Raw genomic sequence first — 22124 nt, 5'->3', positions numbered from 1 at the left:
AATGTTTATTTTAAAATGTATGTAGGAGTAACTAGGACACTACAGGAAGTAAATAAGTTAAAAATACATATAAAACGAATAAATAAATCTTACTGTGTTTTGGCTTAACGCCCGTTTACCAAAGTTTCCATTACAAGAACGACTTATAACGTCCGATAAGAATGTTTTCGTCATGAAATTTTTACATACATTTCGTTATAGTTAATTATTATAAATCTATATTGCAATAAGGTTACATGTTAAGATTCTTAAAAATGTGAAATAAAAACAAAGATATACATATAAAAATATTTTATTAAAAACATTTTGGTAACATTTAATAAGAACACTTAGGTAAAAATAAATCGACCTCAAAATCATTTAAAAAGAACAGCCTGGACTGGAAGTTCACGGAGGAAGCCGGAACGGCAAAAAACTAAAATAAATAAAAACAATGATAACACTCTAGGCAGACATGTCTAATTGACAACCAGAATTAAGGCATCGCAAGAATAATTATTTAAGTACGATCAAATACCTACGACTATTATTATAATTACAACAAATAAAACGCCTAGTGCGTAGCGTTCGCTTGTGGAGCGTCGCCGTTCGGTCGTGTCGTGGTCGTGACGCACGCGATCGTAACGTGACGGGACCGACACGGGCGACGACGTCGCGACCCTGTAGTCTCTTGGCAGGGAACTTACATAGAGTATTATTGCCACTAACATTATTTTTTTTATTCCACTCACGAGACATCACTTGCCACTACGCCATAAATACACTACTAGATACTAAAACATCCCAATCATACGAAGCTATGTTAAAATTTACCTAACTAATAATATTATCTTCGGTTAATTTTGATACTAGAATGTTATAACATCTCATATTGTACTCTTATACATAAGCTGGATCTAACTAAATAATGAGGATTTATTACATGTTATAAATAATATTGCAAGCATTACTGAGATTGTGCACGTTACGTGGAAGTTAAAACATATTTTTTTTTGAAGATTAAAAACAAAAAAAAAATCACATTAAAGAAAGACGATCGCTTATATTGAAGTGGAGGGTGTGGAGAAACAGCTACATTAAAGGAACAGTCAAAGATTAAATTACGAGCATTGGCACTTTCAACATTAAATCTTAATTACAATCGAAATAGCACTGCATTACAATAACCAACTTAAAAACTAAATTCAGATCAGTCATTTATGATATCACATCAAAATAAACAGGGAAATACATATGTGATAGTCGTTCGGACATTAAATACGATATATATATATATACATATAATAATATTCTTTTCAAGAGGTATTAATTTTTCATCTTAAGGGTTACTAAAATATTGAGCTCTGCGCGCTGGACGCACTATATCACGACAACAAGAGAACATTTAACCAATGGTTTTGGTACTTGGAGATGTCTCCGAGATAGTCTATTTCGCTAAACCTACATAATGCTTAACATTTATACATTAATACACAAGGTCGGGGCCGGCGGTTGATAGGAAAACTCGCACCTCGCCGAGGCAAAAAACCCTTCATATACAATGTTCATTACAAAAATACTGTCATTTGACTACAGTTCGTTGATAAAAAAAAAATAATATGTATAGATCGATGACATAATTGATGCGATACGACATATTATGTGTGTGATTATTATGATTTGACTAAACAAAAATAAAATTATTTAAAAAAAAAAATAAAAAAAAAATGCATAAAATTGAAATGATCAACATTGTAAAATCACTCGAAGAGCACTTAGCAATGGAAGGTACTAAATTGATATTTCCGATATAACAGTAATAATAATTATAATAATAATAATAAAAAAAATTAATTCAAATAAATAAGCACAAACAACCAACATATTTGGCAATGTGGATTAAATAAATCATTAACAACTACAACCCATCGGATGCTAACTTAAACAGAACTGGAATGCAAATATTGCATCGAACCTCGGCCTCCACAGCCACCCTGGTACATTCAGTGTGCGTATCCCTCCAGTATCATTTGAACTACATTCGATATAATATTGTCATATAATTAACTACATAATAATCTGAATGCAACATTTCCTTTAAAGTAAACATAACAACCGTTTGTGAGTGCGTGTGACTGTGAATATAGCACACCATTACAGAGGACACTTCTCATGTTATTATATTTGTATTTAAATTTAGGCAAAATAATGTTCATTGTTAGGCAAAGTATCACTGTAAGCTGCATTCTGAGATCTATGCTATATTCAGTCATGACTCACCGAAGAATTAAATATTCAATATACATATATATTTATATATATAAATACGATTTAGTTAACTATTCTCTTAATATCTGTTTACACTACATACATTCATAGCCCATTATTGTTTGCTAAAATAAAAGCAGCGATGAATCAAAAGATAATGGAAGTGATAAATATGTCATTTCATATAATGATTACCGCTGATACTGGTGTTCGATAGATTTTGCTCCGCTACTGTTAATAACAATCTAAAACTGTGGTAAACAATGCATGGATCTTGGTCCCTTCCAGAAAACTCGCCGAAACTTTTGAAGCAAATTACGTAATCTTGTAAATAATATATGAACTAACCGTATTGTCTCTTATCAACATTTTTTTTCCTCATATAAAAAATAACTTTGTTGAAAATATATCAATATTATTCAAATACATCAGTTCCAATTTAAAGCTGATCACAACAGAGCAGAACTAAAGTTGCAGGACATTATTTATAAAGACTATTATAGTTAACTATTTTACACATCACTTAAAATTATATCAAGAGACTCACACTATTTATATATCTTGACTAAATTAAGAGACCATGGATTATTACAATTTAAATATGAATTTATATAGAGATATTGCCAGTCTGTTAACGACACTTATTATAATTTCACTAGCAGCCCAGTATCTGGGCGTCTGACTTGAACCTTTAACCTCTCAGTAACAACTACTAATACCTTACAATATCTAATCACTGCTTTAATTTGTGATGATATGCACTTATGACCCATTGCCACTATGTTACCAATGGGTAGTCACATTTATATACAACATTGAAGCATTTAACACAGTAGGTAGTAAGATTTGTGGGCAACAATCGATTTTCATATCCTAATTTACATGTCATCACTATATGTAAAGTGCGGACGGTAAATCCAACAATCATAATTAAATCTTACAAATTAACATACAGCTTGGCTATAAATTAATGCCACCTCGTTAAAAAAAATAATAATAACCAGAATAAACGAAAAGCAGCCTTTTGGTTTTAACATCGACAATCAAATACAATGACTGTGGAATATATCTAAAACCTAAATATTATAATAAAGCAATATTTAAATGTGAGTTATGTTATGGTGGGTGACAACTCAATATAAATTTAAAGAGCATTATTTAAATATTGCTTTAATGTAATGATTTTAAATCATATCGTTGGATGTGTCCCACAATTAATATGGAGTTATATAATTGTGATTGAATAATTTAATTATTATATGAAACGTTAAATATTTAAGATTCTTTGGATAACAAATAATAATTAATATTTCTAAGAGGAACTAATGCGTTATATATGTTTTTTTTTTTAAATTAATTATTATACTCTATTTCAATTTAAGGACTGATTTATTAAGTTCCTAGTATTTGGGATTTAAAATGCCAATATTTTTGTATGTTCGTCACGTATGGCATTGTTTTAGAATAACTTAACTTTTATCACACAATTAAATAAGTTACAAAAAAAAAAAATTATAAAAAAACGAAATAAATTTGTATCGTCGCGCTTTTCACAGAATTTGTCAAAAAATTGCATTTTTTAAATTAAGATCACAGTATTAAGTCACGATTAAAATGTAACTCTATGAATTGGCGTGACGATAGCCACATGCATATTCCACAGTCATCCGTACAACTGAGACCATCCAGGCAAATAATATTGTACACAAAAATTATACGTTAATGCTACCATCCAGCGACTTGAAAAAAAAAACTATCGTAAGAAAAAACAATTGTTCGTCATATAAAATTTAAATGAATAGTGCCCGCTCATAGGAATCTCTGGCATCTCAGGCTAAAATGTCAGATCGTCGTACATAACAGACAAGTCGCTGGGAATAAATGAATTGTACAAGCACCATAGCAAGACGTAAACTTTACACCCTGATGTATCCCAGTTGTACCCTTTGTTCCGTTTCTAAACGTTGTCTCGTCAATCTGTAGCGGCTACTACATACGAGAAGCCACACATACGGCAAGAATCTTTTACATACTGCGTGCGTGTTCCGAATGGTCCCAGACGATGGTACTGCGATCTGTTCGCGAAGAATAACGCCGGGTTGTTCGGCGGCAGGACCGTCGCGCGATAGTTCCATCGAGGATCAGTGAGATTGGCATTCAAATTGAGTATATCATGACCTCCGTAAATAATTTTAATATCGTCCTTCTTCTCTGTCGGGCGTGATTGTGGCTGCACGACGGGTTCGAACAATTTCTGAAAGTTGAAATTTTTTCATGTTATAATATCCATAAACCATTAAATTATACCTCAATAATATAGTCTTTTAACACAACATGCACAATATGTTGATATAAGGGAGGTAGCATGAAAAAAAAATTGCGTTTTATTTGCTCTACGCATAAGTATTTAGGGACTATAAAATTCATTGTAATTTAAAAAATTACAAAAAAAAATTAATTACATTTTACAAAAACAACTAAGTTTAAAATCTTTCCATTATCACACGTCAATTGTATTATATACAACATTGATAGCGTAAGACATTCGCCATTACGGAATATTATGAAAATAGAGAGGTCAAGGCCAGGACGAACGCAAAACAAATAGTGCAAATTATATTATAGTGATTAACTTACCTTCTCTGTTGTGTGAGGACTAGATGGTAAAGAGTCGTTATTTACCGACTCGGACTTCAACGAACCCAATGAGCCAATACCGCTAGATTCACTGGAGACAGATGGGCTAGGGCTCGTCTGAGATAAGCCCGCTATGTCTATGATATGCCTGTACGAGTTAAAATTCTCTGTCTCCAATCCAGCAAGAGGTAGAGCGACTGTTAAAGCCATGTCTGTAATCGAATAATATCTTTTGTATATAATTTACACGTGCATATTAACTATTGTGTGAAGGATTAGAAGCTATGTTGACAGTCACAAACGCGCCAATTTTTTTATTATCAAGTTACAGTGTATAAATACTTACCTTTGACTAGATAAAAACACTTATAACGTAAACACTGTATTGCTAACAGCAAAATAATAATTACCGTAAAGCGCAATCTCCAAAAAGTACAAGCCTCGACGTAGTTGAAAAAGATCGAACATTTACAAAGTGAAGTTGGTTACATATCTTAGCGTTTGCGTATGCGTGATATCTTGCGGCAAGCGGAAGTGTTACAATGTCGGTAAAACAGTTTATTACGCATCAAAACAAGGAATATTTATATTGTATTATAAACGTCTCTATGGCACTAGTTAATAATATAATGTGATATTAATAAGATATAAAGAAGATTATATTAGAAGACGATAATAATAATTTCATAAAGAATGGTGTCAACCTAGCGCCCTCTAGAATAATATGTAGTAATAAGATCACCTGGCAAGTTATCATCTATAAAAGCAGTTTGAAAAATAGAAACTAGGTGGCGCTATAAAAAAATACTTTTTTAGTTTTCCGATAGATGGCAGTGTCCAACATTCGCAAAATAAACTTTAAAAATGTGGATATCACTTAGAATTAAGTATAATTATTAAAGAAAATTTTAATTAGAAAATTGGTACAAAATAACATTTTACAATTTATAATTTATAAGTATTTTTTAATTTTTGAACAATGAGTACAGACAATTTTAATATATTTTAATAGAAAATACTTAATAAATAAATAAATAAAAATTAAATTTGCTAAAATATTACTTCCCGCTAACTATACATCTATAATACACACAAATGTACGCAATTTTTAGATTAAACATCAGTAGTTACTGACAAGTTACATTATCTGAATCAGTTTATTTTTTCACTAACTAGACCCAATAAGGACAGACCATTAGTTTCTTCTCTAATTATGTATGAATTTTGTTAATAAATTACTTAATTATTTAACAAATGCTTATTTTTTGTTTCTTTGAATGAATTTCTAGACAATTTGTGAATTATTGATATTAATTTTGATAAAATGTTAGATATTACAAATCTGATACGAATTATAAAATTATTTTTTATGGATATTACGTGTAATGTAACTGGCCATGTTACAAATGGCCAGGTTTCCGGGGATTTTTTTAATAGGGGTGTTCCTTGATCGTTTCATTGAAAGCAGAAACAGAATTCGAAAAATCATATCTTTGTTGTCGGGATAATTATTTTTATATTTTAAAATGTTATAATTAAAAATAAAAGTTTTTATTTTCACCAAATTATTAGGACTGAGCGATAATTAAATACATAGAAAATGTAAAATTATATTATTTTTATACGTTTCACTTTTATATGTATATATATATTTTTATACTATGGCTTCATTCGCACTGGAGTCGTGGAATATTTTGCCAATGTCAACGAACTTTTATTTTTATATTCTTATGTCAGTTTCAGTCAAACACATTGTGACTGTGAATACGTACGCATTTCCGATATCTACTATTGTATTAATTTAAAAAAATAGTCTTCCAGATTCTAGACTAAGTGAAGTAGTTATAAAATGTCCTAACATTAATTACAATTAATACTCCTCATTTGTTTTAAGATAAATTATGATAGTTATTATTGACGATGATTGTATATTATATATAAATTAAGAAAATCCTCAGCGAGCTGTGACCGTTTCTTAACCGGTAGGTGGTGTGTGGATGGCGGCTTCTGTTTGATAGATATTCTTATTTCGCCACTTATAGCGTACGTTCAATAAAATAATAATAGTAAACATCCGTGCAAATGGCCGGCGGGCGGTCGGCGGGGGGCCCAGCGGCGGGGCTGTGAGGGGCCAGGGGGGCCCCGTACAGGTTATCGATTCGCGCCAGCGCGACACACTGTATCTATCCTCTCATGGAAGCCCGTTCGCTGGCCCCACAAAGAAAGAGATAGGTTTCGCCGACTTTGATCCTTTTGTTTTTGGGCAGCGTCCGGCGACGCGGGCGGGGGCTGAAAAATGTGAAGGGGCGCTGATTGGCCGAGCAGGTCCCGCCTCGCGCATGCAGCCTCCGACAGAGCCTCCGCTCAGTTCAAGGGCGGTTGTGGCGACGCACGACGTCTTGTTTGGGTTCAATATTCATATCATCGACTATTACCGATTACGATTATAGCATCATGTTCTTCCCGTTTGTGGCTAATTGATACTTACATGGCATTTATTTTGATAATTATATGGTTAATTTGATTTCATAACGATTGATTAGGATCGTTTAAATAGATAACTGTTTGTCGTTAGAATGTAACTATCGCCCATACTTTAGAATAACATAGATTATAACAAAGGCTGAAACTCATGGACTAATACAGTTAGTTTATTTGTATTAAGTATTTCTACTCTTATAATTTACTAAGTAGTAAAACGATTTGGTTATTAAACATTTAAAATGTAATGTATAAATATGTAAGATTATCTCAATTGAAATGAAATATTTTAGTTCCGATAACATGTGATCTTGATTTTATAAATCCATAAAACTAAGAGTTTTAGGTTAATTGTAGCGAATTTATTTTACTAACAATAATATTCTTATAAGTTATAGAATTTATATTAATAACATTAAAAGGATGTTTTTTGTTTAATCTTCACTAGTAATTGGAAAATGAGAATGATAGAAAATCGAACAGTACGCAACAATCTAGATTTTATTTTCACTTTGCCCATAGGTACTCTTTAGACGGTCAGCTAATGCGGGCTGTTGGTGTTGTCATATTTTCTTTGGGAGCTTTTCTGATCGCCTTTCATTTTGACCCTACTACGTGTCCGGCTGTAATACGACATGCAATAGATGGATGAAAAAAAATTACGACATGTAATAAATGTTTAACTTTAATAACTAGAATCTTTTAGTGTCATTAATCCACATTTCATTATTTTATGTTTTGTTATTAATCAAAATTCGTTAGTTATAAAATTTTTATTAATGGACTATTTGTATGATTTGAATAGACAAAATTCTTAGAAAAATGGTCACCTCATTGTATTTATTAATAAATTTGGATTTTCTATTAGTCGTTTAATTAATATAGGTTTTAGAGAGTTACCAAGCTACCTTTCAAACTCATTTCATAAACGATTAAGTGGCTCACACAGGTACATCTAAGTTTACGTAAATGAAATATGCCAAAGTGGTTATATTTATAGGCACAGTTTGATAAAAAGGTATTAATTTTTAATAAGCAATCCCTTATCTTTAACGTGTATTTTCTTTTTGTCACAACTTATGTGTCTTAGTATACCGAAAATGTATCTTAGTATAGTTGAAATATGAAAGGCGAGTATGAAATGAAGCTGTTAATATAATTTGAATCGATACAGCATATCGAATGTGTTACAAACGAGTGGTGCAGCGTCGATCACGACGAGCTGGTGAAATGGCGTCTTCTCTTCAAATTCCTCAGATACACGGTGCTCTATTCTGTTGGAAGCTGCAGCGATTTTTTTAATTCCTTTCATCGATTCGAAACACTCACCAAATGTTAAGATTTTTTTTTAAGTTTTAAATTACTCATTTGTAAACCTTCGTACATGGAATAATAAAAAAATAATAATAATATAAATGCCAGAATGGTGTGCTGGAAATATGTGAGTACGTTTGTCAGAGAGACCAAATGAAGCATTTAGATTTTTTGAACACATATATATTTAAAATCATTCTTATTTAATATTATCATAATTAGTGCTGATATTTTTTAGTTGTTTTATGTAGTAAAGTTAAGTTTATATATATTTTTTAGAATTGTGTTTGTCCACGTTTTATCACTCCGTGTGTTTACAAATCGAGTCATGACAGAGTGACAGGTAAATGAACGCGACCAATTGAGACTCCTCGCGTCATGTCCGGAATACGATTTTAGTGAATCCTATCATATTACAGTATCGTTAAAGACTATTTTGCAATAAACAATAGTTGGGCTTTTTTTGACTCAATTTGCAATTTTACGTAGTCACCATCTAGTTCTCTTTTATTACAGATGTATCGTTTGTTTTTGTTGCTAATAAAAGGTATTATGTACTTTAAAAACACTTACGTATAATAAACAGTTCATTCACATCAAATTACTATCGCTTCCTTTTTCCTCTAAAGTTCTTAGAAAAAAAGATAAAGGAATATTCCATAGTAAAAATGGAGTGTACGACAAATAACGAGATCGTGAAAAAGATCGAGATAGTTGAGAAAATTTAAACTTAACCTTGAATAGTTATAGTGTTATTTAAAAGGCTGCGATGGAAAAAGAAACTATAAGTCATATATAATGTATGTCTAAAATATTCAGGTGTTGAGATGATGTGTAGCATTTGGCTAATGTTTGTGTACCGCTGCTGGACCGTCGTTAAACGACGAAATATTTAAATAGGTATCCGCGATCCATCCACGGCTATCTCTGATAAAACGCCCCAATTCACATGCGTGAGCCTCGTGATGGATGAGTCCGACGATCAGACCCTTGCACCCCCCGCACTCCCCGCACCCTCCAGCCCCAAAATTTGCCTTCCCACCCCCCGCCCGGCCTAAGTCCTGTAGGTGATCCATTACACTGGCATTTTTGCGTAATCCCCGTTTATAAATATGAAATTGAAGGAAGACCTAGTGATGCTTAATCGACTGGAGGTCGGGGTCGAACCGGCTCTCCGTCCCGATAATTTATGACCTGAAAAAAAGCCCGAAACATGTGACATTTCAGTGCATAAATCATAATATTGGAAATTAAAAAATGACTCCCGACCGCAGATATGTATTGAATGTTATGTACGAATTTATAATAATTGTGATCAATATAGTGCAGTGCCTTGCGATGATTACAGACGGGGTACGTCGTGATTATAGATAATTATAGTTGGGGTGGTTCGGCCGCTCTGATGAGCGATTTGGGTATTATTTGCGCTTTATTTAGGTATTTATTGCGCTTGAGTGACGACGCAGATATTATGCTCAGTTATAATATGCGGCGTCCCTTGAGGGCTCCCACCCCACAGCTCCGTACGAGCGGACATTGATTTCGTAATATTTAGAATGAGACGATTTAAATATTTATTTGTTTACATTTCTTATTTCGCACAATTGAAGGGCGTAAATTATTTTTTTTTTGTGCAATATAAAAAGGATACGTTCGAAAATGTCGGTTGATTTTAAATTGAAAGTCTCCTTTTTATTAATTATAATAATTTAATCAAAATAATTGAACAGCATCCACCCATATAAAACACAGTTATGACGCTGGAAACCGAGTGTACCACAAACAACTATTATCAAGATTACGTCAAATATTAGGTAACGCCATTACAATAGTTATACAGTATGATCACTAATAAAATTAAGTTATTTTATTTATTTATAATACATAAATATTTAATAATCTATTTTCAAATATATTTTATGAGAAAATATACAGTATGGTTTAAATGTTATTCGTTTTACGTATAAAATTAATATGAATTGATTATATGTAAACATTTCTGTCCATTAAAAGTGTAATCGCTTACCTAAAAGCGATAACTATGATTACAATACCTGGGGGTGTATAATATTAATTTGGTGCATCCCTTGGATGCTGTCGGCTCCCGGTTTAGTTCACTGATGTGATGATAAGCGCTTATTTGGGGTTACCTCAGTTCTTTTCGAATTTTAATGCCAATTAGACTACACAATATTGCCACAGCTGAAAGGATTGAGACCTTTATTAGTGTCGGATATTGTTATGTGCTCGTTCGCGCGGAAATTTGATGGTCATAGAATATGCTTATTAGGGACGTGGGCTTCGTGTAAAGTTACCGATTAATTGAATTACGCTTGCAGCAATAATTACGATGTATGACTAGAATTGCTTATTGTGGCTAGTTTATATTATTAATACGAATTTGCTATTCGCAATCTTCGCAAGTAGGTAAATTGACTACTGTTTTTCTTCGCTTAATTACTAGTTTATATCATTGCTTATCCTAGTTGCTTTAATTTCGCGTCTAAATATCCAGTTTAAAATGTTCAAAATACAATTAAAATCCATTACATAATTGCGATCGAGTTGTTTATTTTAAAGAATAGTTCCATATTGACCGTGTTCTCGTTGCTTTCATATTTTTTGTATCCGAACACATACATCACAACATTAATCTGACGGCGATGATGGATGTTGCCATCTAATACGTATCTTTATTTTTTAACAAGTGCGTATTCTCACGATAACGTAAAACAGTTAGAGGGATTAATTGCATTATATCGTGTTAGATAAGTATTAATGATAACTATCAAGGGGTGTGTCGCCCTATGATTGTAGAATCCCGTTTATACAATGTGAATTATTACACTAATTAATGTTATCACTCACGTATGTGTGGTGGATTGTTAAGAATTTTGCGTATGCGGTCGGAGCACTATTGATATTTGTAATTCATTTTTGACCATTGTTCAAATCCGTGTTATTAGCATTTAATGTTCACAAGTTAAATACAAATGTTTCTTTTTTTTTACGTTCATTCATATTCGTGATACATTTATTTGAAGTCCGTCAATAGAAATTGATAAAAAATTTAATAAAAAAAATTGCGTTTCAAAACAGACATCTGATTAAATTCTTATTTAAAGATGTCAACGAATTTGCAAAGTTATTTAGGACGCTAAATAAAAAACACAAACGTACCTGAGGTAGGTGTTGAATGTTTTGTTTGTACGTTTTATTAAAGCGAGCAGCATTCATTAATTTTGAAGACTGAATATTTTTATATTTTTGTTTACAAAAGGTAAGGAAGACACGATCTTTTGTTGGAATCAATAATGAAAATATTTAGTAAGTGCAAGCGATCCATCTCCCTCCCCCCTTCCCCCATGAACCTCATCCCCTATAGCCGGTAATGTCCAGGGGGCGAGACATTTCACGAGCGGCTGCCCGCCTGACCTTTCTAGCTCCGGGGACCGAAATGCCATCATGTTTTCATTTTTTCTGCCCGCTCACTCGACGACACTCGATTAATTTTTCACGGTACGCTTGTCAAAATGTGATTTAATAGCAAGGGTTGACCAGGACCGAGCTTTGACGTGCGATGCGTGCCGCTTGGATGCTGTGAAACCGCACCAATTGTATATCAGTAACATTTATGGATACCGTGTTTACGATAGCTACAATACGTTCACACAAAAATAAGTAATGTTTGCTGCAATGGGTGCTATTTTATATTCACAATGCCCGATTATTACTCAATTTCGGAATTCTGTCGCGGATGTTACAAGTGGCATTATCAATAACGCCAAAAATAGGAACCGCAATTTTCAATTTGCCGCGTCACTCCGGATTCCAATAGGAAGCGGGGATAAATGGAGTCACATTCCAATATGTCACAGAGCGGGTCGACCATTTGGCTTTTCGGCATTCGGGATTCGTGGTTGCGGATATTCGGAACGTATTTGAACATACGTCGCATATTGCTCGCGCGCATTCCGAAATATTACATATATTTAATGAGATTCTGACGCACCACGTCTGGATAGATAGCTGTTTTGTTCTACTTATATATTAAGTTAAAAAAAAACTCCAACTAAATCATATGCCCAGTAGTTCAGCTCACAGCATGGCTCTTTATCGGTCTATGTATCTAACTGTATACGAACGAACCAATTTAATTTTATTCTGCCACTGAATAAAAAAAAAAAAAAAGAAAAACAAAAGACCTTTTTTAATCATTTTAGGACTCTTGTCATTGAAAAGATGTAGCTATACCGATGGGTCCTTTATGGATTCCTCAAAATGATTAGTAATGATGCAGGGTGAAAGACTCAATAAGCGGTCCTTTCAGATGTACATTATGGAATGTACACATGAGCGACAACCGGCATGCATCTCACGTTACTCGTTACTGCCTGTATGTCGCCGCCTTTTCCCGTTCTGATTTGAAATACTTCCACGGCTATACTACGCACCTTGAAAACATGATAAGACGTCAGACGGTGTCGAACCCGCCCTAGGAATATGAACCTTGGAGGGAATTTTTGTTCAACAATATAAATCAATTGAATTAGACGAATGGATGTCATTTAAGTAGTTAATTAATTTACGAAAGCAGTTATGCCGTGACATAAATCCGTCTAATTGAAATGTATTAATGAATCTGATTAAAATTACGCTCGTACGTTTTGGAGCAGTAGTTTTAAGTATAATAACAACTCGCTAAAGATATTTGCCTATCAAGCAATCGGGATGTGATTGATATAACGACATTCAAAGCATGTGAGCCTCTCACAGGCGAGAGGGTAATCGTTTTGTAGTGCCGCGTTTTGTGTTTCATTGTGATATCGGAGGCAATAGCGACCGCGTATTCCTGTCGCGCACCTATTCTAATGGCTTAACATGATTCGCGCCTTTACCCCGTCTAAGACCCAGCCCGCGTTATTACAAATGCCTCTATTATACAGCGTATTGAGATGCCTCTTGAATATATTTTTGTGTTATGTTACGATAAGTGAGCTACATATAACTGGTTATTGATTTTTATAACTTCTTTCCAGCGTTTTTCGTAATAACAATGTTACATGATATACATATATGAAAGGGACTAATAAGTGATAATTCGTTCGATTACGAATTTTGGTGGTAAGTTTTTTTGTTAGATAATTTAATTTTGGGTTGGGTTACGAACACCAAAGAAAATAAACTCTTGTTTTAAGTATATAAAATATATAAAAGTCACGATATAAAGTGAAGAACTCAAACCTACCTAAATCTTTACATCTTTCCGACTGATAGCTAGCAGGCGTCAGCTGTGAGGTGGCCTTACATGAGTGCGACAAACCTAAAGATTTCTTATTTAATGAAAAAAAAAAGATTATCATCTTGCACAAGCCGAAAGCTAGGCAGCTGTGCGCGTGCTCAACACCTGCCCCACGTGGCCGATCACAATGGCATCCACAAAATTCTATTCTTGCAATCTTCGCGGGTATTGATTTAGTGTTAGCTCCATTGTTAAATGTTCTTTCGAACAGCAGTGACCATAAAGGAGGAGTTATTGTTTGTTTTATGACCGAAGGTACCATCGCTGGCAGTTAGTGACCCTAAGCCAAATTCTTTTACGATTGTTTACAGAAAATTCATAGAGTTTGCTGTACATACATACTTGACACAATGTATTCGTATGTGATGAAATCACATCCTCTGTCATTTTTTTCTACCCACTACCCCGTTCCAGTTTTGAAGGACATATGGAGGTTTTCTTAGTTTGTTTCCTTTACCAAGTAAACAGGAGTTTTGCAGTCATCTGTTCAGCCGGGCATAGAACCTTAGGACCATCCAACATAAGCGAGTCTTGTTAATTGTATACGAGATTTTCATACGTGAAACTGAATTTAGTGCATAATGGAATTAAATAAGACATGTGACAAATACGCAAATTACTTGTGAACAAAATTTCTGACATGTTTTTCTCTCAAAACGTTAAATTAATTATTTTATTTTAAAAACTATCGCCAAAATAATAATAATAATTTTAGAATCAAAGTATCAAAGTGAGAATATTAAACTTAACTTATTTTTTATATTATCTGTGAATTATTATTTATAGATAATAATGAACAGAGCCAATCATAGAGAACCGAGCTTATTGAACAAGGGAAAGATGAAGTTTAAAATTATATTGTTTCATATGGAGATAGTGTGAGATTAGAGTTGAAGATAAAGAAGATAGAAAAATATTATTATAATATATATATATATATAAGTCGTGGTGGCCTGGAGGTTAAAGGCCCGTCTCTCATACTTGAGGGCGCGGATTCGAAACCTGGCAAGTACCAATGTGATCTCTTCCGAGTCATATGTACTTTCTAAGAGTATTTAGACACCACTGACGGACAGTGAAAGAAAACATCGTGAGGAAACCTGGTCTTATAATTTCAAATTATAAGATTGAAATCGCCAACCAATCTTGAGCAAGCGTGGTGATTAATCCATGTGAGAAGAGGCCTTTGCTCAGCAGTGGGCTCTGATAGGCTGATGATGATGATAATGATAATATATAAATAAATAAATATAATATTATCCATCTCTGATACTATTAGCGATTGTATGCTTGCACGTCAGCGATCTCTGTGTCAAAATCGAGAGACCTCAGCAAATTTGTATTTAAAGTTTTTAAGTCAATATTAATAACACTTGTATTAAGAAACAAATGTTGGGATGACTAAAATTATTTAAATTTTTAGTCCTTTGAAAAGTAATCCATTAAAAGTTGATATTACAATTGATATATTTTTTTACGAGCCCTTTTAATGTAATTTTTTATTAAAAGTAAATCACCTGGGCTCAAACGTTCAAACCGGTATCAATAAGGTTTGGTGTTTGAATCTTAACTCACTACACTACAGCAAAGCGAGTTGATCGGTGCTATAAGTTAGAATTTCTCACAAGATTCTCTTATGAACTTTTCTTTCATAAATAAAAGCTGACCAAATTTGAGCCTTTTTGTTATTATGATGTATGTACAAACACATAGGTGTATTTATTTACCCACAAGAGTACAGAATTACGTTATAAAGTTACATAATTGGAAGCGCTACAAAAAAGATAATAGCAGTTTTATTTAACTGAATTAAAACGATTATCATAGCTGAATATGAATAATTATGTACATTTCAGAATAAATATATATTTTGAAATATATATATTTGGGTCTGTTTTTCTTTTAACCAAATAGTGTATAATGATTTTACATTTTATTTTACAAATATAATAATATAGTTAATGCATATTCGTATATTTTTGTTATTTTAGTTTTCTTTTTATTATAGACTACGTAATGTTTAAAATATTGAAAAACTTTCGCTTTTTTTAAATTCTTACCATTGTTACTTTGAAATTATATTCATTCTTTAAATTTCATTCATAGAAAAATCTAAAATATCTTTGGAATGACCCACATTTACCTGCAAAAGTATCTCAGGTTTAATGATTTATAAGACTTCAATGATATTGCCTCTTATTCCTATAGCCCTAAGGTTTGTCATTAAAAACTCTATAAAAGTTAAATTTTATGTCCTGCGGAGTTATCGACAATTGCTTTACAATTGTCAGCGATGTGTCGTAATTCATTGATTTTTACGACAGGTCGTATTTTTAGATTTGTGAGTATCGAGGTGGGCTAGGATTTATGCAGCTGGGCGTACAGTCAATTAAACAATATAAAAATTAAAAACATCTGTTGTTCATGTTTAAAGAATTTCACATTTTTATAACATTAATCAATCCACAAAAACACGACAGTGATTCGATTGTTTTATGACTCCGTTTCGATTAAAATTTTTAATATCAATTGTAAATGTTTTATTATCAAGTTACTTGAAATAAATGTCTTATACGTTACGAAGTAAAAAACATATTTTAATACAAATTTTACATATTTGTTTTACTCATATCCTTAACAAGTTTATTAATAACAAAAATAACTTGTGATTGTTCAAGTATCGTTATAATATATTATATAATATATAAAACATACACGTTTACCTGACGTACTTGCGAACGAGCACAGTACCCAGAATCGCACAAAAGACAATTTTTTTCTGCAATCCAAGTTAAAGCGCATTTCGGCATGCATTCCAAAAAGACACCTGGTCGGAAACGAGCCCCGGGGGTCCAGCGCTGATTGATAGAGCCCATACCGAACGAGATTTTGCAACACAATACTAGTATATCGTTCGTTCGAAACGGTTTGAAGTCGGCGTCACGATGTCTGTTTAAAACAATCAATGATGGAGTTCTGTGAATGGATCCAGAAACAAAGATCCTTTTTCGTCCGATGGGTGGGCAGGATGTCAGGTGAATTATTAAAGTATGCTCTTACAATCCGCTCAATGGTTGCTTCCGAGGTTCTCATTCATTTAAAACAGCTGTACCGACAGTAGGTACGTCATATTTTTATGCAAGCGGTCCATTTACTAAAATTCGATATGGTTATTAAAAAAATATTTTCGATCATTAAAAATTCGAGAGAAATAAATTATTTTCTGATTATAATTGAGTTCATGACAGAAATATAATTTACAGAAGCAATTTTTGCTTACACGTAAATGCTTTAAAATGTAAGCCTTGGGTGGTTCACCCTATTTCCTAATCTATATTAATGCAACAAAATCGGCGTCACCGAAACAATAATTTGATTGATCACACAATGAATATGCAGATGTGTTAAGTAAAGATAAGATCCCACAAAATAAAGCGGACTCCCAGAGGAGTGATTGCCGGCGCCTACTGACTACCTCGGCCTCGGTAACAGAGCCTGATTTTAATCTCAGATAAGTTCAACGAGCTCTGAGCAGTTTACATAAATTCTAGAGTTAGCACCTTGTTAACAAACTGCAGCATTTGATTATGAGATTGCTTAATAAACGGCTGTATTGCTGATAAAATTTATATTGTCTATTTTAATTGATAGAGGTTTTAGTTATTGAATTTATATAATAGAACTATTACAATATTTGTTTAAAATAATTTTCCACGTTAACAGCTCAGTGTAAAGTTAAAGCTTAAAGTGGGAATGACGTTTAAGATACAAATTTATTTATTCCAAAGTGTAAAAACAAGAGTCGGGATGCAAGAAATAATGGAATATCTTCATTTACCCTTCTAATTAATAGCCATCAGTGTCTTCTCCAGTCTCGAGGGCTGACATCGCTTTCAAGTTTTTTAATATGCTTCCTCACCTCCGTAAAACAGGAAGTATAATTGCTTTTTTTCTCAGCCAACTTTTAACTTACTTCTCGTAAATCTCGCTACAATTAGGAAAGTTGAATGTTTAAAGAACGTTCTCGTTTTTTTTTTTTTTGTTAATTATACACATTAAAGAGTTTTTATGTCGTATTAAGCTAATAATTTATTTTGCATTTCATAATTAATTTAATTAAAAGAACTGAAGATGTCGTTATATGTATGAGTTATTATAAAATATAACTTTCATTTTATATGTTACAATTATTAATTATATTTATGTAAATTTGATCGCCCTGTAATTTTTGTTCCTCAAAATTATTTAGTGTTTGGCATAGATTACAAAAAAATAATATTATTTTATATATATATTTTTTATACAAAAATAATTATTTATAACATTACTTATAAGATCACTTGACTGTCTCAAAACAGCAATAAGTTATTTTCAGCTGTCTTATGAGTAAAATAACATTAATAGATTTTGATAGTAGTATGTATGTATGTAAGCGAGACAGAAAGCGCGCATAAAATTATTCTTTCTCATTATATATAATACACAGTTTTATTAGGAAACACTCTTATACATTGTTATATTTAACATAAATTCAATTTAATTATTTATTTCTTCAAAGCATTATTTTTAACAAATTGTAATTATTGTAATTATAAAAAAAACTATATTTCGCTTATTAATATAAATTATAAACTTATATTATTACTAACAAACAAGTTAACAAAAATTATAGTGATGATTACCTATTTATATTGAAAAATAAATACTTATTACACTAGATATTGGACAATGAAGTTTAATTGTCACAGAAAATACCGCCGTTGGAAATTAAAAGAATAATTTAAACGTAGGAAATGAATATGAAAATTGAAAATGCTATTTTTAGTAAACAATAAGTCTCCATTGAATCAAAAAGCTTTACTTCCACCAGTGCTATCAGTCGCAGGTAATGACTTGATCACACGTATTATTGCTGAACTAGAACACGTTTAGTTACAACAATTTATCATATACGTCTGGATAAGGCTAATTACCTAATGATAACAAATAAATGTAGTCGAAACGGGACACATAAATGTTTACGAATGATATTAATTTACAATGAAGAGGCTTTACGTTAAAGGAAAATAAGGAATTTTGTTACAGAAACGCTAAATCAATGAGTCATTATTATTAACTTTAATAAGTAAATATCTCAAACATTGATAAGTAACAGACTACTTAACGAGCGCAGTACCATTGCACGCCACTTAAGTGGTAAATTTGAGGAAGCTGTCATCTGAACACAGCTCGTCGCGATCGCTGAAGTGGTCTGCTAACGAACACGCGTGTCAAAGCGAAACACTTCATTAGGTGAGCGACGCTCTTCGGCCGTGGAAACTCTACCCCCGAACACCCCCACACCTCCCCCTGGCCCCGCTCTACCCCCAGCTGCAACTCCTAGTCTCTATTTAGTGGGCGTCTTACCGACTCCGCTGCGCTAATTAGACGACGCCGACTCTCTTCTCATTAGTGGCGAAATTATGCAGTTTGCTGGAATTCGGGTTAAATGTGAGGTCGAGATGTCAAGCACCGAGAAAAATGTTAAGTATTTTCCAATGTCAAAATATATTTTCATAAGACGTTCGAAATATTATTTTTAAAACTTAAACAATAAAAATCATACAGGGATATACGTACTACACGTAAAACTTGTGAATGGAAATGAAAGGTGTCAAGGATGTATGTCTTCATTTCTTTTATTAATATGTTTAATATAAGAGGAAAACGTTAAGAGATATTTCTTAAAAAAAAATGATATACAAAACGGCCTCAGCTAATTAGGATGCGAAGTCGAAAACGTGTCCGAAAAACGAAACGTTGAATGTTTCTCATTTAGGTAAACGGGCGGCAACCGGCATATTTGTGAGGGAACGTCCTCTCGGCAAAACAACGTTTATCTACAGCACATTGGGTTAATGAATAGGGGAGGAAGAATGAGAAGTAGGCATTATTTTAATTAGGAAAAAATGTTGAACACTCCTCCGCGAGCGAGGGCTCGAATCGGGCATGAGCAGACAAGGGTAATGGACGAACAGCGTTGCTGGCTAACTGAGCAAGCTAATAAATTGCACTTGATTCAACGGATGCATTTTAATAATAAAATGTACGTGTACGAATATGTCTATATAAGTACATGTCGAACATTGAAATGTACGGAATTTAAATAAACTTGAAACATATTCGTTTGATTGCTTGTAAAATGTTTCATGAAGTTTGTCGGTGTTGTGTATACTTATTTATTTAATAGAAATTCGTCGCTACTGTTACCTGTCCATTAGGCACCTAAATAAACATAACAAAGTAAGAAATTTAGCTGCGTTAACGCCGCCCCACCCATCGACAACAAAAGGAAGCGAGCAAGGTTGCTATAAAAACGCCACATCATAGTTAAATCATTTACGAAATATTGACAACAATAAACGATTGCTTTCGGTGAGGACTTTAAAAAATGTTGGTTATTAATATTACTTTTCTTTGTCACGGACCACGTGTCCCCACACCTGAACTGCGAACGACACTGTCTAAAAAAATGGCAAAAAATATTCGACGCTAGGCGAAAAAGAGCACAGGCACAGACAACAACCAGTTTGAATGATTGCTTTTCTGGAAGAGCGGCAAGTCCATTTTTCACAAGTGCCATTCACCGCTTTCATGTTTCGTAGGTACTGTGTATTTTATATACTTTTATTTATCGGCCTCCCTCCGGCCCTCTACCAAATTGATATTCGCCGAATACGAATTCACGGCGTCCAATTCCTCACTGTTTTATTCATTTAGTGATTTCGTGATTGTAAACTCGCAGGTAGATGTGTTTAATTTCGAAATTAATGTTTATTGCGGCGTTTCCGTTTTGTTTTCCACGTACAGTCCACTACATACAGATTTATCTATATTAATTTTGCCAAGCGATTCGTCAATTTTAATGTTATAATAATACAGTCCGAGTATGTGCAGGTACGGTTCACTTCGAATATGGACACTGACTTATGATATTCAGATCATGTTGCGTTTATTAAGTATTTAATGGAGCATATGACTTAACATATACATAATATTTATAATACAAAATTTATTAATTGATATTTTTTATGTATTCGACTGTACTCTATAACATACGTCTGCGTCAGAATGTTTACACAGCGAGGCGTTATGATACATCACTTTATATTTTTGCAATTCTTTTTTTTTAGTCTGCGTTACAGGAGTCGTATTTTTGTAGTAAATGATTGTGAAGGGATAAACAACGTAATGGAACAGTCGATTTTTAAGGAAATAGCCATTGATTGATATTATAATTAAATACATTTTTATTAACATAAACAATGTATTCATGTGTGTTAAATCCGATAATCCTAGTAAGCTCGTAAGTCACCCTCTCGGTTACACTTTATAATCGATTCAACCACAACTCGCAATGATCCAGCCCCGTCTAATGATATTAAAAGTATGTCCCCGTTGTGATACTGTCCAATACGGTTCATAGATTATGTTACCGAATAGACTAGACAGTCTTAAACATATATATATATATATGTTGTTTTAAATTAATATCCATATTTCAGTTATGTATCTGAAAAATATTTAAATAAATAAAATAACGAATTGATTTCATTAAAAAGTATGTAAGTGTTACTATATACATTTTATATAAAAAATTTAATGCATGCTATATAAATTTGAATAATTATACCAATAAGTAGGTAAAAATCTTAAAAAAGAACATGTTAATCTATGACACTGTCCATAGACAAGGGGTCGCGAAAGCACGACGTCATCGGATCGCAATTTGAATGTGGAAACTGACATAGCTATGACTGATGAGGGAAGGGTGAAGATCCTATGATGGCCTGTCATCAGACCGCTATATAATTTTGCATCCCTTTGGGAGGTCACTGTATTATTTTGCGGGTCAGGTGGCTTAGTGATGTATATACAAATACCTTTACGGTTGTATGAATAATAATGATTAAAATTTAAAACAGATATTACGGGTAAGCGTTTTCATACATTCTCACCAACACATCAGAAGGCCAATTAAAATCAGAGGCTATAAGAACAACTTCAAATATTATTGCTAGAGTCAATAATAATTTTATTGAACCTAATGACTTAACTTATAACTAAATAATCTAATACCTTTAAATTTTCATAAACTGACTGT

General features: G+C 32.9%; 2 protein-coding genes across 9 annotated transcripts in view; one reads left to right on the top strand and one right to left on the bottom strand.

The window, feature by feature from the left end:
- Positions 1-22124, top strand: part of LOC116779858 (uncharacterized) — a 178955-nt gene that overhangs the window by 28623 nt on the left and 128208 nt on the right. The gene's annotated exons all lie outside the window — the stretch shown is intronic.
- Positions 277-5426, bottom strand: LOC116779857 (uncharacterized). Of its 2 annotated transcripts, none has more exons than XM_032674360.2 (3): positions 5295-5426; positions 4885-5096; positions 277-4501 (listed from the first exon to the last, which is right to left on the bottom strand). In XM_032674360.2, exons 1-3 carry the CDS (start codon positions 5350-5352, stop codon positions 4220-4222), a joined length of 552 nt encoding a protein of 183 aa, XP_032530251.1. In that variant the 5' UTR covers positions 5353-5426; the 3' UTR covers positions 277-4219. The 2 variants fall into 2 exon arrangements, with proteins under 2 accessions (XP_032530251.1, XP_032530252.1); XM_032674361.2 differs by having other exon boundaries at positions 5231-5344.

Source organism: Danaus plexippus, chromosome 2, assembly GCF_018135715.1.
Source record: "Danaus plexippus chromosome 2, MEX_DaPlex, whole genome shotgun sequence".
NCBI classification, from domain to species: Eukaryota; Metazoa; Arthropoda; class Insecta; order Lepidoptera; family Nymphalidae; genus Danaus; species Danaus plexippus.
This window is presented reverse-complemented; position numbering and strand designations above follow the sequence as displayed.

Excerpts from the sequence above, each read along its gene's own strand:
- LOC116779857 (XM_032674360.2), bottom strand. The coding sequence starts at position 5,352 with ATGTTCGATCTTTTTCAACTACGTCGAGGCTTGTACTTTTTGGAGATT. Across the intron at positions 5,097-5,294 it reads TTTGGAGATTGCGCTTTACG|ACATGGCTTTAACAGTCGCT; the intron begins GTAATTATTATT and ends ATTCGATTACAG. Across the intron at positions 4,502-4,884 it reads GTCCTCACACAACAGAGAAG|AAATTGTTCGAACCCGTCGT; the intron begins GTAAGTTAATCA and ends TTCAACTTTCAG.